The sequence below is a fragment of the Varanus komodoensis genome, unplaced genomic scaffold, assembly GCF_004798865.1.
Source record: "Varanus komodoensis strain SLA01 unplaced genomic scaffold, ASM479886v1 scaffold20_1, whole genome shotgun sequence".
Taxonomy (NCBI): domain Eukaryota; kingdom Metazoa; phylum Chordata; class Lepidosauria; order Squamata; family Varanidae; genus Varanus; species Varanus komodoensis.
In genome coordinates, this window is record NW_025335587.1 from 19283215 (window position 1) to 19297334 (window position 14120).

At 47.8% G+C, this 14120-nt stretch overlaps 2 protein-coding genes across 2 annotated transcripts in view; one reads left to right on the top strand and one right to left on the bottom strand.

The window, feature by feature from the left end:
• Positions 1 to 1847: 1847 nt before the first annotated feature.
• PRR11 (proline rich 11) lies at positions 1848 to 8923 on the bottom strand. The gene is made up of 9 exons (XM_044430396.1): positions 8865 to 8923; positions 8438 to 8576; positions 7284 to 7406; positions 6614 to 6847; positions 5838 to 5936; positions 5529 to 5641; positions 5257 to 5316; positions 2130 to 2226; positions 1848 to 2031 (listed from the first exon to the last, which is right to left on the bottom strand). Exons 1-9 carry the CDS (start codon positions 8921 to 8923, stop codon positions 1975 to 1977), a joined length of 981 nt encoding a protein of 326 aa, XP_044286331.1. The 3' UTR covers positions 1848 to 1974.
• A 1801-nt stretch (positions 8924 to 10724) lies between these two features.
• The window catches only part of SKA2 (spindle and kinetochore associated complex subunit 2), an 8950-nt gene continuing 5554 nt past the window's right edge, over positions 10725 to 14120 (top strand). The window contains exon 1 of the mRNA XM_044430128.1: positions 10725 to 10773. Coding sequence (XP_044286063.1) covers positions 10741 to 10773 — 33 coding nt within the window. The 5' untranslated portion in view covers positions 10725 to 10740. The remainder of the gene's footprint in view (positions 10774 to 14120) is intronic.

Sequence of the window (14120 nt, forward strand, 5' to 3'; positions counted from 1 at the left end):
GGGACCCGTTGCAGAGACAGCAGTTTAAAGCAGCACTTCCTTAATCTGGCAGGCCTGTGGCCACATGATTCACAGGAAGCATCCCTCTGTGAGAAGATGGAGGCCTCTTGATCTCACATTGGTCAAGAATCCTGCAAGGTGTAGCCCAAAACGGTCTAGACAAAACCAGGCCGGGGTTGGGACCAATTGTGTGTGACAGCGGATGCGGGCTGCATGGAGTGAGTACACACACAGAGCAGAACACGTAAGTCCGTGCACCCACCCAAAAAGGGAAACAAAGTTTGTGCAGTTCAGCACCACTAGGGAGAGGACGGGTGTTTGAGCTGCTGTTTTCCCAAAACTGGGTAGGCCAGTGCTTGGTGGGGAAAGAAAGTATCAGGTACAGAATGCTTCCCCTGCAACGCTTGAGTATCTGAATTTGAGCGCTCTTTGAGCAGCTCACAGCTCGATATGGGGTAGGAAAAACCGTTAACGACAGGAGAAGACTAAAGTGCCCAAGCCCCCTTCCTGTGTCTGGTAAAATGTACTCTGTAATTTAGTACATTTGAACCTCCAGACTCAAGAGGCAGCGCCTTCCTGACAGAACTCCGTGGGCCACAGTCAGCCGCTGTTGCCACCCGAGTCTTCACTAAATAGCCCCGCTCCCCAGTTCTACCATCAATTCATTGGTAAATGCTTCAAAACCCAGCCTGACTGGACACACGTCTGAATGCCAGAGGCCAGAGATGAGCAGAAAGCTGATCTCCAAGTGGACGTCTGCTTGTGGCAGCCTTGACCACCAGCCGCGCTGGCAGGGCCCTCTGGACACTGAAATCCAAAATGCCTGGAGACCTGCTTTTTGCCACCCTCAACAGAGCCTACAACAGCTCTCATCACCGTGCTCTCAGCACAGCAGACATACTGTTCAAGCCACAGGCTTACACAGAGAGCCTGCTTTCTTGAACAGCACATGTTGTAAACAGTATACTTAATATGCAAGTTCACACATTTCAAAGCTATGCTAGGAAATAAGACAACTTATTTCATACTAATCCTGCTTTCCTCAAGCTGGCACCTTCCTTGTGGAAGGATGATGGACATTGCAATCCAAAGGATTCAGATGGCACTAGTTTAGGGAAAGCTAGAGGAAGCACAGTTGGGAACAAGGGCATAGGAAGGGGTCATTCTGTGTCAAGGTCTCAGAACCAGAAGCTGAAAGCCTGAATTTTCAGACAATAGCCGAACACCAGGATCCGGTGATACCCAAGCACAGCAGCCCTTCTTCCAAGTACACTGTCCCTCATCCTTGCCCTCCAGGAGACTGCAAAAAGATTTCTCCCTTGGGAGATCTCACACAAATCAGTACGGACATTCTTGTGCCATGTAAAATGTGAAGAGTGATCACTACCTCTTCCAGATCCTTAACAACCCCCTCCCCCCAAACACACGCGCCCTTTGGCCATTGTATGAACAGTGCCTTCAAAAAAGTCTTTTTTTAAACCAGCGAACTTCCTTTTTTAAAGAGACATTCAAATTCAGTAAAAATGCAACACTCAGACAAATGCCACTAAGAAAGGTTCAGGACACCCAGTTCCCACTATAGGTGGGGTTCAGTGCCCTTCTCATTAGGAAGGAGCAGAAAGGAATGCTGTGTTTTCATGCTGCCAGTAACAAAGTATAGAAATTAAAGGGCAAGGTAAGGGGAAGAAAGATGGGCACCATTCTCTTCTTGGCTGCTTTCCTTTAAGGAGAGCTTCGCTGCAAAACAGACTCTGTCTAGTTGGTGCCTTAGGCAGGGGATGCTGGGAGTAGTAGTCCAACCCATCTGGAAGGTGCCAAACAGACGAAGGCTGCTCTAAAGAATTGCCAAACCGATTTCTCTCCAGATCCCGCCATGGTCTCTCTCACCTCGAACAGCTTCTTTCCGAGTTGCATCCAGCCAAGCAACTTGGGGAACTTTGCCTTGCCAGGAGACGTTGGTGCTACCTTTCCTCCTCAAAAGCTGCCCCCTGCTGGTACATGTGCTGGCGAGGGGCTCTTTGGATGAGCGAGCTGTTCCAAAGGGAAAGAATGCAAGAGATGGAAAAATCAGCTTCCTGTACTGCGGAGTGGGGCATAGCGTGCTTATGTATGGCGGTAGCTGGCCTTACCTGGAACTTGCGTCGCAAAGCCTGTGTCATAATTGGGGTCAGCCCCGTACCAGTCTCCGTGTTCTCTTTGTTGGTTAACGGGGTTCCACCTGGGCTCCTGCAGGGGTGGGAAAGACACACATTTCTCACTGAGGCAGCAAGACATTTGCTTCATGTGCCTACGTGTGCAATCTTATGCACACATGACATGTTCTGTCCAAATATACATAGGACTCTGTCCTTCCTGTCTTTTTAAGCCAACCAGTTTCTGAAGTTCCCTGGGCTGTGTCTGTTAAAAAAGCATGAAATATAAACATTAAACCAAAAAGTAAGAACAGAATTGAACCATGTTAAAACATGCAGTGAATAATAAATATATCTAGCACCTAAAGCAAAATTAAAACCAGACACAAAATAAAATACTCCAAGCACTAAACATAGGAAGGTTTCTTAGGCTGCACTTGCATGGCAGAAAAGGCTCTTACAGCCTTCAGGCTCGTCTCATGTGACCCGATGGATTCCTGAAGGCCCTGGGGGATTTCCCAGTTGGTAAGGCTGGTGCTCCTGTCGATGCCTTGGTTGAACTTTGGAATGGGGAAATGACCAGGGCTATTGACACGATCACTCCTAAGCGTCCTCTCCCACCTGGCAGAGCCTGTTCATCCCCCTGGTATACACCTGAACTACGGGCAATGAAGCAGGTTGGGAGACGTCTAGAGCGTAGGTGGAGGGGATCACGGGATGAATCTGACTGAACACACTTAAGAGCCCATTATCGGGCCTATGCTGTGGCGGTGAGGGTGGCGAAGAAGACATTCTTCTCTGCTTCCATTGCATCCTCACAATGCCGTCCAGCGGAGCTCTTTCGGGTGGTACAGGGGCTGGTACACCCAGGCCCAAAGAAAGATCTCGTGCCACCCTCAATGGCCCGCTGTGACAACTTCACCAAGCATTTCAGGGAGGAAATCGCTCAGATTCGTCACGAGCTGGACTCCACTAGTGAATCAGATTCTACTGGGGAGGTGCCAATGTTGCCGTCTGGTCCACAATTTATGGATGAGTTTCAGTTGCTGCGGCCTGATGATGTGGACAAGGTGCTTGGACAAGTACGTCCTACCACCTGCTTACTGGAGCCTTGCCCATCTTGGCTACTCAAGAAAGCCAAGGACGGGATTGAGACCTGGATCCTGGAGGCTGTCAACGCCTCTCTAAGGGACGGCCGGGTACCTGCCCTTTTAAAGGAGGCGGTAGTCCGGCCAGTCCTAAAGAAGGCATCCCTGGATCCAGAAATGGCTGCCAATTATAGACCGGTGGCCAACATCCTGTTCTTGGGCAAGGTGTTAGAGCGGGTGGTGGTGGGACAGCTCCAAGCACTCTTGGATGAAACCGATTATCTGGACCCATTTCAGTCCGGCTTCAGACCTGGGTACGGTACTGAATCTGCCTTGGTCGCCCTGTATGATGACCTGTGCAGGGAGAGAGACGGGGGGAGTGCGTCCCTGTTGGTTCTCCTGGACCTCTCAGTGGCTTTCGATACCATCGACCATGGTATCCTGGATAGGCTTGCGGGATTGGGAGTTGGAGGCACTGCTTTGCAGTGGTTCCACTCCTATCTCAATGGCCAATTCCAGAAGGTGGTGCTGGGGACTATGGCTCTGCGCCATGGCTGCCATGCCATGGAGTTCCACAGGGGTCCATTTTGTCCCTCTTGCTATTCAACATCTACATGAAACAGCTGGGAGAGATCATCAGGAGGTGTGGGCTGCAGAATCATCAGTACGCTGATGATACCCAGCTCTACCTCTCGTTCTCCACCAATCCAGGTGAGGCAGTGGCTGTGCTGAACCGGTGCCTGGCCGAGGTAATGGGCTGGATGAGGGCCAATAAACTGAGGCTCAATCCAGACAAGACGGAGGTCCTGTTGGTAGGTGGGTCGGGCTTCGGGATGGGGGACCTGGACCTTGTCCTGAATGGGGTTGCACTCCCTCTTAGGGACAGGGTTCGCAGCTTGGGAGTGCTCCTCGACCCAGAGCTGTCATTAGAAGCTCAAGTAACAGCGGTGGCGAGGAGCGCCTTCCTTCAGCTTCGGCTGATCCATCAGCTGCATCCCTACCTGGAGAACGACTGCGACACACGCATTGGTAACTTCCCGATTAGACTTCTGCAATGCGCTCTACGTGGGGCTGCCCTTGAAGACGGTCCGGATACTTCAGTTGGTGCAAAACAGAGCTGCCAGGTTGCTGATGGGGACTGAGCATTGTTCTCATATAACCCCAGTCCTCCGTCAGCTTCACTGGATCCCCATTGAAGTCCGGGCCTAATTCAAGGTGTTGGTTATCACCTATAAAGCCCTCAATGGCTTGGGACCTGGTCATCTAAAGGAGTGCTTGCGTCCATATATGCCCTCCCACCCCCTGAGATCGGCAGAGGAGGCCCTTCCCCGAGAGCCCTCAGTGAAGGATATTAGGAGGGTGAGTACCTGGAGGAGGGCCTTCTCTGTGGTGGTGCCCCATCTATGGAATGCGCTCCCCAGAGAGGTCCGCCTGGTGCCATCGTTATTTGTTTTTTGGCGCCAGGCCAAGACCTTTTTATTTAAACAATATTTTAATTATTAATCGTTGTTTTTATTTATTGGTTTTAAACTATTGCCAAGATGCTCCGAATTTTTAATGTTATTCTATCTTATGTTGTTTATCTTTTCTGTAAGCCGCCCCGAGGCTTTCTGCGATGGGGCAGCATAAAAATGCTATAAATAAATATAAATAAATGATACGGAAAGGCAAACAGAATAAGATGCAGCCTAAAATTCCAACATACAAACATTTATGTTTTAACAACTAAAACAATTCAATTAAAGGCCAAGGCCTGTTAGAACAGCTGGCAGCCTCATCACACACCATTAAATGCCTGGGAAAAGAGTGCAGATTTAAGCTAACCTGGTGCCAAAAGGGTGCTAGTGCTTCGTTAAGCAGGGCTCAGAGGGAAGATCATTCCGCAACTGGGTGACGCCACTGGGAAAGGCCCTATTTCTTCTTGCCACTCTGTGTCTGGGTCAGGGATTGTTTTCTGACTAAAATGAGGGGGGGGAAATGGAACCTTCCCATGCCAGCCGAAAAACACCCACAAGGCAAAGCAGATAAAACATTACCTCTCAATTGCAACCTTTTTCAGGTGTTTTCGGAAATCTATGCCATTCCTGCTGGGAGAGCTAAAGGAAGGGGGGAAAGTGTAAAAAGAGTGCAAATCCTAAAATTAAAGAGTGCAATCCTATACATTCTTTGACAGAAGTACCGCCATACCTCCCTGCATCGCCCAACCAGCTCGGCTATCGGATGTTCTACTGCCTAAATAGGCCTAGGATCGTGGCCCACAGGCTGCTCTGAGCAGCAACTTGTGCAACGATCAGAGAAAGTGCCTCACATTAAATGATGCTTCACAGAAGCAGGAGGTCGTGGAGTTTTGCATTTCAGGCTGACGCTTTGCAAATCTGCAGGAGTAACGAATACTTTGTGCCTCTCGCTTGGCGATCCTGTCTGAAGCTGAAAGAGTATAAAAGCGAAAAGGACATGGCTGCAGCAAGAATGTTGGGGCCGAAATTTCCCCTTGACTCTTGGAAATCCTTCCTGGTATCCTCTGGTCTGAAATCAGAAATACCAGCAGGAAGGAGGACAAAGGGGCCCCAACCCACAGTCAGCTCAAAAGGCCCCGAAGGCGCCTCTTCAGCATTACCTTGTCTGTTCTCACGCCACCTTGTGCCTTTCTCAGTTTTACATTCTGGAGATCCCGGAGTGTTATTTGCATGGGTACATCCCTTATTAACGAAGAAGCCTAAATTCAAGGAGGAGCATGGAAGGGCAGAAAAAAAGCTTTGTTCAGAATCCATTTTCTTGGGTTGTTTGTGGCTTATTAGTGCAGCTGGGTTCAAACAGACATGATAGCCCGTGTTTCAGTAACAACCACCGACAGTCAAGCCTTGACTGTGGTTTCTCATGTTGTCTGAACGCAATCAGCAGATTCAAAAAGGCTGGCTTGAAAAATATGCATATGCACATAGGTATAAGCCTCCATATTTTTTTTTTCCGATTTATATCCTGCGCCTTTTTCCTACAAAGGGCTCAAGGCAGCTGACATCATTCTCCTCCTCCATCTTATCCCCACAACAACCACCCTGTGAGGTAGGTTGGGCTGAGAGTCTGTGACTGTCCCAGAGTCACCCAGTGGGCTCCATGGCCGAGCGGGGACTCGAACCCGGATCGCCTGAGTCCCAGTCCCATGCTCTTAACCACTACGCCACCCTGGCTTTTGTTCCCTATCTTTGAGAACAGAAAGTCCCCAGGGCTTTGACCCTGCAAGCCCTGGATCCAGTACACCTCACCAAACAATAGGAGCTAGAAACTTGAACAGGCAACAAGGGAGATACCAGGGCGTGTGGGGACAAGAGCAGCATATCTTCATTTGAAGAATGAAAGGGAACTCCCAGCACAAACTAGTTCAAAACAGGTTACCTGCTTCTGAATGCCACCAGTCCTTTTGAGGCAGAGAGGTGCTGGCAGAGGGGGTGGCGGTGGGAGTGGTGGAGGGGGTGGTGGCGGTGGCGGTGCAGCAGGAGCCCCCGGCTGCTGTGAAGGCAACGCTCCTTGCACCATGCAGGGACACTGTGTGTGCGCAGGGATTGCCGGCACCGGATTCTCTGAACTTTGAAAAGCTGGCTTTTCCACGGAAGGAGCGACAGTACCCTTCTGTCCGTAAGGAGAGGAGCGTTAGTTCACAGCATGAAAGAGAAACCTCAGCAGCAGCAGCTCAGACTCTCTGGGGGTCCCTCAATGCTGACAAATCCTTGTCCTGGCTTGACCGCCTTTTCCTCTGACCACTGACTATTGGGGGTTTCCTGCCTTCCATGCAGTGTTTCCATCCCAATTCTAAATAAGCTTTGTTACAGACAATGAGCTTTAATAGGGTAGTATTTCTGGTCCAATCTTTTGGCTCTGCCAAAACTGGAATATGGCCCTGAGAGCTTCCCCAAGATGGAATACAGCCCCAGGCTGAAATGGGGGATGCTGTGGACACCAGGCAGAGAACAGGACTCTGCTTTCTCATGGGCTACATGCCTCTCATCCTCAATATAAAAGTTGCAGAGAAGCCCTATTGCTACACAGTCTGCAAGGCATGACCAACCTGCACCGCGGATTGTAACCTGGCGAATTCTATTTCCAGCTTTTCCAGCCGCTCCCTGAGTGCATGCAGTTCTCGCAGATATACAGACGATGGAAAAGCTGCATTCTTGACGATTTGAAAAAACTGGGGAGGACAGGAAGAAACCATAGACCTGGATTCCTCAAGAACTGAACGTAAGCCCAACACCACATGCCGCACCTGGTAAGAATAGATGTCTTATTACCTAGCTTGTCAACAGAACTCCAGAATCCCTCCCAAGGCAGTAAAGGGGCTCTGAGCATCTCTCGTACCTAGGCAAGCAAGCTCTTAAGGATGCACTTTAAAACGTGTGATGAAGACGACATTGCATACTTCGCTTTCATGTCTCACATTTCTATACCCTCCAATAGGCAAAGCTCTCTGGGTGCTTTATAAGGCTGCAGATATAGATGGAAGTGCCCGGGTAGATTCAGGCTGGGAGAGGTGTTTGGTCAGGGACTGGAGTCCCACACTGGCTTTCATTATTGTATCTTGTGATGTTAGCACCACAGGGAACAGTGTTCCACCATCAGGGCCCCAGCACCAAGAACACTCTTTGCTTGTTGCTGGAATGGTCAGAGCCATTCTGCACGTTGCTGGTCCCTTCCAGATATTTTAACACACAATTTTTATGTATTTATTTTATTTCTGGGCAATTCACAACAATTCATCTGCCTAACTTAGGGGGGCCTGTTCTGACTGCAGGGATCCTTTGCAGCCCGGCTACCAAGGGCTTTTGATGCACGAGGTGAGGATTTGACCTCCTGTTCTTGCACGGCAGGTAGCACTTGTCCATGGAAGCAGCAAGGACCAGAAATGTTATTTTTACTTTCCACTGAGGACTAAATGTCTCTCAGGCACTTTCTAAACGGGCACGGCTAACGATATGAAGGCCTTAGAAGATACTGGATAAATTAGGAAAAAAAAAACTTTTTTTCCTCAGGTTTCACAGGTCCGGTGGGGAAGACGTAGTTATCTGCCCTTTTAAAGGTTTAAAAGACTGAAAGAAAATTCTACCTCTTAATTCACTATCAAGATTTTTTATAAAGTTGTAATTGCTGTTTGACTACAGTCAGCTGCTCTGCAAATTTAGTCTGTACTGAAAAGAGATTGAAAGGTAGCTTAAGTAAACTTACCCGTGCAACATTTTTCTGACACCAGCCATATAGATACAATGCAGTGGTCAGCAAAGGTTTGGCCGCTTGCACGAGGCTCAGAAGACCGAAGGGATGGGAGCAAACTGGCTGACTTGGAGCACAGGGCAAAACCGGAGGCCTGCCAGAGACAATGTCAGATGGAAATCTTAAAAGGTTCTCATCAGGGGAAGCAGCTGTCCCCTGCTATGTTGGACCACAACTGCCAATGTAGGAACAGTAGGAGCTGTGATCCAAACAGGGCCAGTGTGGTTAAGATTCACGACTCATTCCCATTCAGTCTTTTCCTCCAAGCCCTTGTATCTGTAAAGACTTCACCCCAGCTACTGATCCAGCCATTAGCAAAGGCTGGACAAAGTTGCAAAACAAAAACTCTGAGCACAAATTAAATAAGATCTGGCTGGCTTACTTTGGCAGGGCTTTGCTTGACTGCCGAGGCTGAAGGATAATTCTTCTCCTCTTCCTCATACTTTTTGTTCTGGTTCTCACTTTGGAGTGCCTTTGTTTACCTTTGGACATTTTCTCCAGGATTAGGTTTAATTACACCCCTGTAAACTACAGTATTGCTTGAAGGCCCATACATACCAGGAATACTGCTGCAAAAAAACCAACCAACCAAACTTGTTTTAAACCATAAATACATTAAGTGTCCACAAAAATAAATCCCCAGCTTTCAAAGGCATGTATAATGTTGTGGTCAGCATGTCTGGCTCTTCTGAAATGGCGCACTAGAACACAAATATTTTCATATTAGCAGCACTTTGGCCCAGTGTGCTGGATTTAGAAATTTTAAAATGCCATCAAACTTCTTTTAAAAAGAATAAAACCACAATTTACGGCTCGATGCACTCTTGTTTGAAGTGCGACTCATTGATTCAGCAGGACTTCCTATGAGCGTTTACTCAGAACTGTTGGGACTGCTGAGATAGGATCGACCCAAGCTGCTTTCAGCACTGCTGTGAATCCATCGAGGTTGGTTTTTGGCAACTGAAGGTGTTCTCTAGCAACACTTCTGGATCCATTAACCCTCCCTGTCTAAACTTCCATCTTCCAGATCAAGTAGACGCTTTAATTAGAATGACATTTTTTTAAAATCACATGATACAGGTGAATTAACTGTGATATAATTCCTAAAAGCTCTATAATGCACCATGGGTTTAATTAAGTGGGCTACACGTGTGTCTTTGCATGTGCTGTCTGTTTTTCTGTTTTTATATAAATGGTTTTTATATATTTTTTAAAACTTTGTAATATACCCTGAAAGGCTCTGCAATAGATACAGTCAATGAAATACTTATGCTAGCACCAATGTTTATTTTTAAGTCATCGCAAGGCTCTGATGGTTTCGTATGCTACAGTACCTTTAATAAGACTACAACCCAAAGCAACATCGATCAATACCGAAACATAACAATCAATGTAATTCTTATATTTGGAGGAAAACCCAATTAAGGAGACTGAATTCTGAATGAAGATGAAAAGATATGAAATGACGACTAGATTTTGAGCAAGCACCTACCAAATCGGCCTCCAGCAACTGAAGCAGGCTCCCCACACTATGGCACCCTCCAGAGCTGCTGTACTACAAACTCCATCTGCCCCACCCAGCCATGCCTGGGGACCCTCCTCCTCCTCTTTCCCAAGCCTTCCGCAGCCGCGCCGGGCCCCTCGCCGCGAGGAGCATCGCCGGGCCACACCCAGCAATTCAAACCGAGAGCTTCATCCCCCGCAGCCAATCACAGTGCAGCGCGGCGGGGCACTAACCCTTCACCGCCCCGTTGAAACAGGCGGCTCGCGATTGGCTGCCCTCCAACCAATCCTTTTCCAGGACTCCTGCTCGAGGCAATGGCCAACCAGATTAAACGGCTGGAAGGGAAGGGGCCAATAGGAGAGAAGCACTGGGAGGTTTGCCCATGAGCACCAAAATGCCGGCCCGCCTTTCTTTCTAAACCGGACCAATGAAGAGCCGAAGGTTTAGTCTCCTGGCCAACCCAGCTTTTTAGTGTCGTTCCCTCATAGTCACCGCCTCTCGTTCGCTCCTAACTAACCAGTCAGGGGGACACAGAGCCCAGCTCTCATCCAATAGAAGCGTCTGTCTCATGCGTTGGTGTTATACCAGTCGTCGTCCTATAGGTGTGAGGAAGCGCTTACGGAGAACTAATCAGAACGAGGATCTAATGACAGCTGCCCAATAGAAACCTCCGCCTCTTCCTCTCGGAGAAAAGGGGGTGGGGCTCTGTGGGGAGGGGAGTGTGCCACCGCCTGAGGAATGTCAACTATTCAACATGGAGACGGCGGTTACTACGCTCGAGACTATGGTGAGTCTCGGAACCGTTGATGGGCCGCTGCTGCAGCGGCTTCCTTGAAGGCGGGGGCCACCCGTTGAATGGCCAAGTGGATGGGGGGAAGAACGGGGAGAACACGCTGAGGAGGGAAAGAACGTGAGGAAATTTTCCCTCCCCCTACTGGGCGCAACCATTCGTAAAACAGAAGGGAGAACAGTCTGTTGGGCAAGTCCATTATTTGCTCCAGGGAGGATAAAAGGGGTGCGTTGGTTTATTCCATTTCTTTTTCCCGTCTCGCGGTTGGGGGCGTGGCTCTTTCCACGGGGCGTGGTTTACTGGGCGAGTCTATTCGCAAACCTCTGCTGTTAAGGGGCAAGATCAGTGTTACTAGGGGGCGTGGTCTGTTGGACGGATCCATTGAACTCCCCTGTATTTTTTTTTTCTTCCAATTTATATGGGAGTTTAGGTCTGATGTACAGGGAGGGTGAGTCAAAAATTATCCGCACTCCGGTTATATTAAAACTTCCGCACTGTCTTAGCAGCGCTTTCCGTTCAAGGCTACTGTCTCCCCAGTCGCTGCTGTGCAGGTGTGAACGTGTTCCATCAGTTCATTTGTAACTGTGGTGCTGGCAAACATGGACGCCCCACCTGTGATTGGCAGGAAAGAAGAGCAGCGTGCAGGGATTCGTTTTTTGTGGTCTGAGGGCGTACCTGGTGCGGTTATTTATTGAGGACTTTGTGCACAGTATGGAGAAAATGTTTTGTCGTGAAAAAGTGTGTCTGAATGGATAGAGGAGTTCAAGGAAGGTCGTACAAGTGTTAGCCATCAGGAAGGAGCTGTGCACCCGTCCACGTCCACAGCTGATGACAACGTTGAGGGTACATGTTAAATTATTCTGTTGAAAGTGACAATGGATCGTGTGGCAGATCATTTGCAAATCAGCCACGGCTCTGCCTATGAAATAATCCATGGCAGACTTAGGTTTCAACAAGTTTGTGTGAGATGGGTACCGAAACAACTCATAGCGGAGCATAAACAGAAGCGTTTGGATATCTGCAAACAAAATTTGGACCAATACTCTAAGGAAGGTGAAAGTTTCTTAAAGAGAATCGTTACTGCTGACGAGACATGGATTCATCCTTATGAACCCGAGAGTAAATGGCAGAGTATGGAATGGAAACATCCTCAGTTGCCAACCAAGACGAAGTTCAAAAGCCAGCCAACAGCTGGAGAATTGATGCCTACATTTTTCTGGGATTCTCAAGGGCCAGTTTCAGAACATTATCAGGAAAAAGGTTCAATGAGCAACAGTGCTTGTTACAGTGAGATGCTTATTGAAGAGCTGAAGCCTAAACTGTGGATTAAGCACAGGGGACTGCTATCCAAGGCTGTTGTGATCTTGCGTGACAATGCACATCTGTACACTTCTGCCCACACTGACAACGTTCGGCAAAGACCTCGCTTTGAAGAGTTAAAACATCCTCCCTATAGTCTTGATCTTGCCCCATCGGTCTTTCACCTGTTTGGTCCCCTGAAAGCAGCCCTACGAGGACGAAGATTCACTTCTGATAAAGAAGTGAAGTCAGTGGTGCATTCGTGGCTCGCAGCTCAGCCTAAAACATTTTTTAATGAGGGAATAGGAAAGCTTATTGACAGATGAACAAAGTGTATTGAAAAGCAAGGCGAATCTGTCAAAAAATGATGTATTTGTCTTCTCTAAACATTAATTAAAATGAATTCTACAGCTAGAGTGCGGATAATTTTTGACTCACCCTCACCTATTTATTTATTTATTGTGTTGAGAGTGTGGTGAAACAAGGATGGGTTTGAATGGACAGAGTCCATTGTGTGTGGGAGGAGAAATAGAATTTAGGATGCCAATGCTACTAATATTTTTTAGTTTTGTCTAGGATGCTGTTGGGTGGTGTAGCGATAGAATAAACAAACACGAAATTGCATCCTTACAATCTGTTGTAATCTGCCTTGATAACTTGATCAACAGGAACATACAAATCTTTTAAATAAATAAAAACTATTTGTCTTATTGCCAGTGTAAAAGTGAAGCATTCAACATGTGGATTTATTGTAGGGTGTTATGAATTTCATGGTCTGCGAGGATGGTGAAAGTAGAACCTTAATGTATAAAGATCAAGAAAGAGAAGATGCAGAAAATGAGAATATTGTAGTTGTGTAATGAGAAATGAAAAACATACACTCTTGTACCTGAACATGTAAGGCGAATTAAATGGGGCAAGTGTAGGAAGAGAAAGAGCGTCTTAGCTGAAAATCTTAATGAACTGGAGACAATAAAATACTATTTTTTTTTTTTTAGCATAGCCATATCTGAAGACCATTTAGCCAGATGATGTCTGACTTCCAAAGGAGAATAGTTGTTGCTATTTGTATTGCAGCATAAATTTGTATATTAGAGCCTATATTCCCAGGTTATATTATCGATAGCTTCTTTTTATCTCTGCACTACCACCCATACGCATCTTTCCTTATTCGTATGCCATGGTTCTATAATGGACCTCAGGAGCTTCCATCCCAGTGTTGCTCGGCTCCACACTTGCAACCACAACCCTGGTCGCCCCTGGTCCATGTAGCCACTACCTTCCCATCTAATCCCTCTCATAGGGTTGCCGTTAGGACAACGTGGAAGGCCCTGCTGCTCACCATCTCTCTTAGATGGCCCTGATGATGTGTGTAATTAAGTCAATTTACAGGGAACAAGGGCTAGGTCCCTGCTTCAGGAAAATAAGCGAGCTCTTGTTGAATTCCCATCCACGAGATGTTGTGATAGCCACCCGTTTGGGCAGCTGTAAAAGCGGGTTGGCCGAATTCATGGAGGGGAAGGCAACCGGTGACGGCTAGTCCTGATGGCTGCTTGCTGCCCCCGAGAGCAGGGGTGCTCTGCCTGTGTGTGCCAGCTGCCAGAGCGCTTGGTGTTGGGGGCGGGGTGCTGTTGCACGCAGGTCCCATTTGTGGGACTGGGTGGGCAGCTGGGCTTGGGGGCCCTTGGTCTGCCTCAGCGTGGTGCTGTTTCTGGTCTTAGGATTATCTCTCTGCTTCCCTTTTTCAGTTACTCTCCATGCATAATATTAGCCCTCTGAGAGGCATCTGCTTGACCTCTCCCATCTCGGCCAGATCTGCGAAGAGAAATATTTGTTTATTCATTTAGGGATCTTCTATGCCGCCCCATTCTCCCAAGCCTCGGGGCGGCTCACAACCATAAATAAATAGAATCCTATAAAACAATATAAATTAAGTCGCCCTGGCCAAAGAATAAAATAAATAATATTAACAATTAAAATAACGTTTGAATAAAAAGGTCTTCGCCTGGCGCCGAAAAACAAATAACGACGGCGCCAGGCGGACC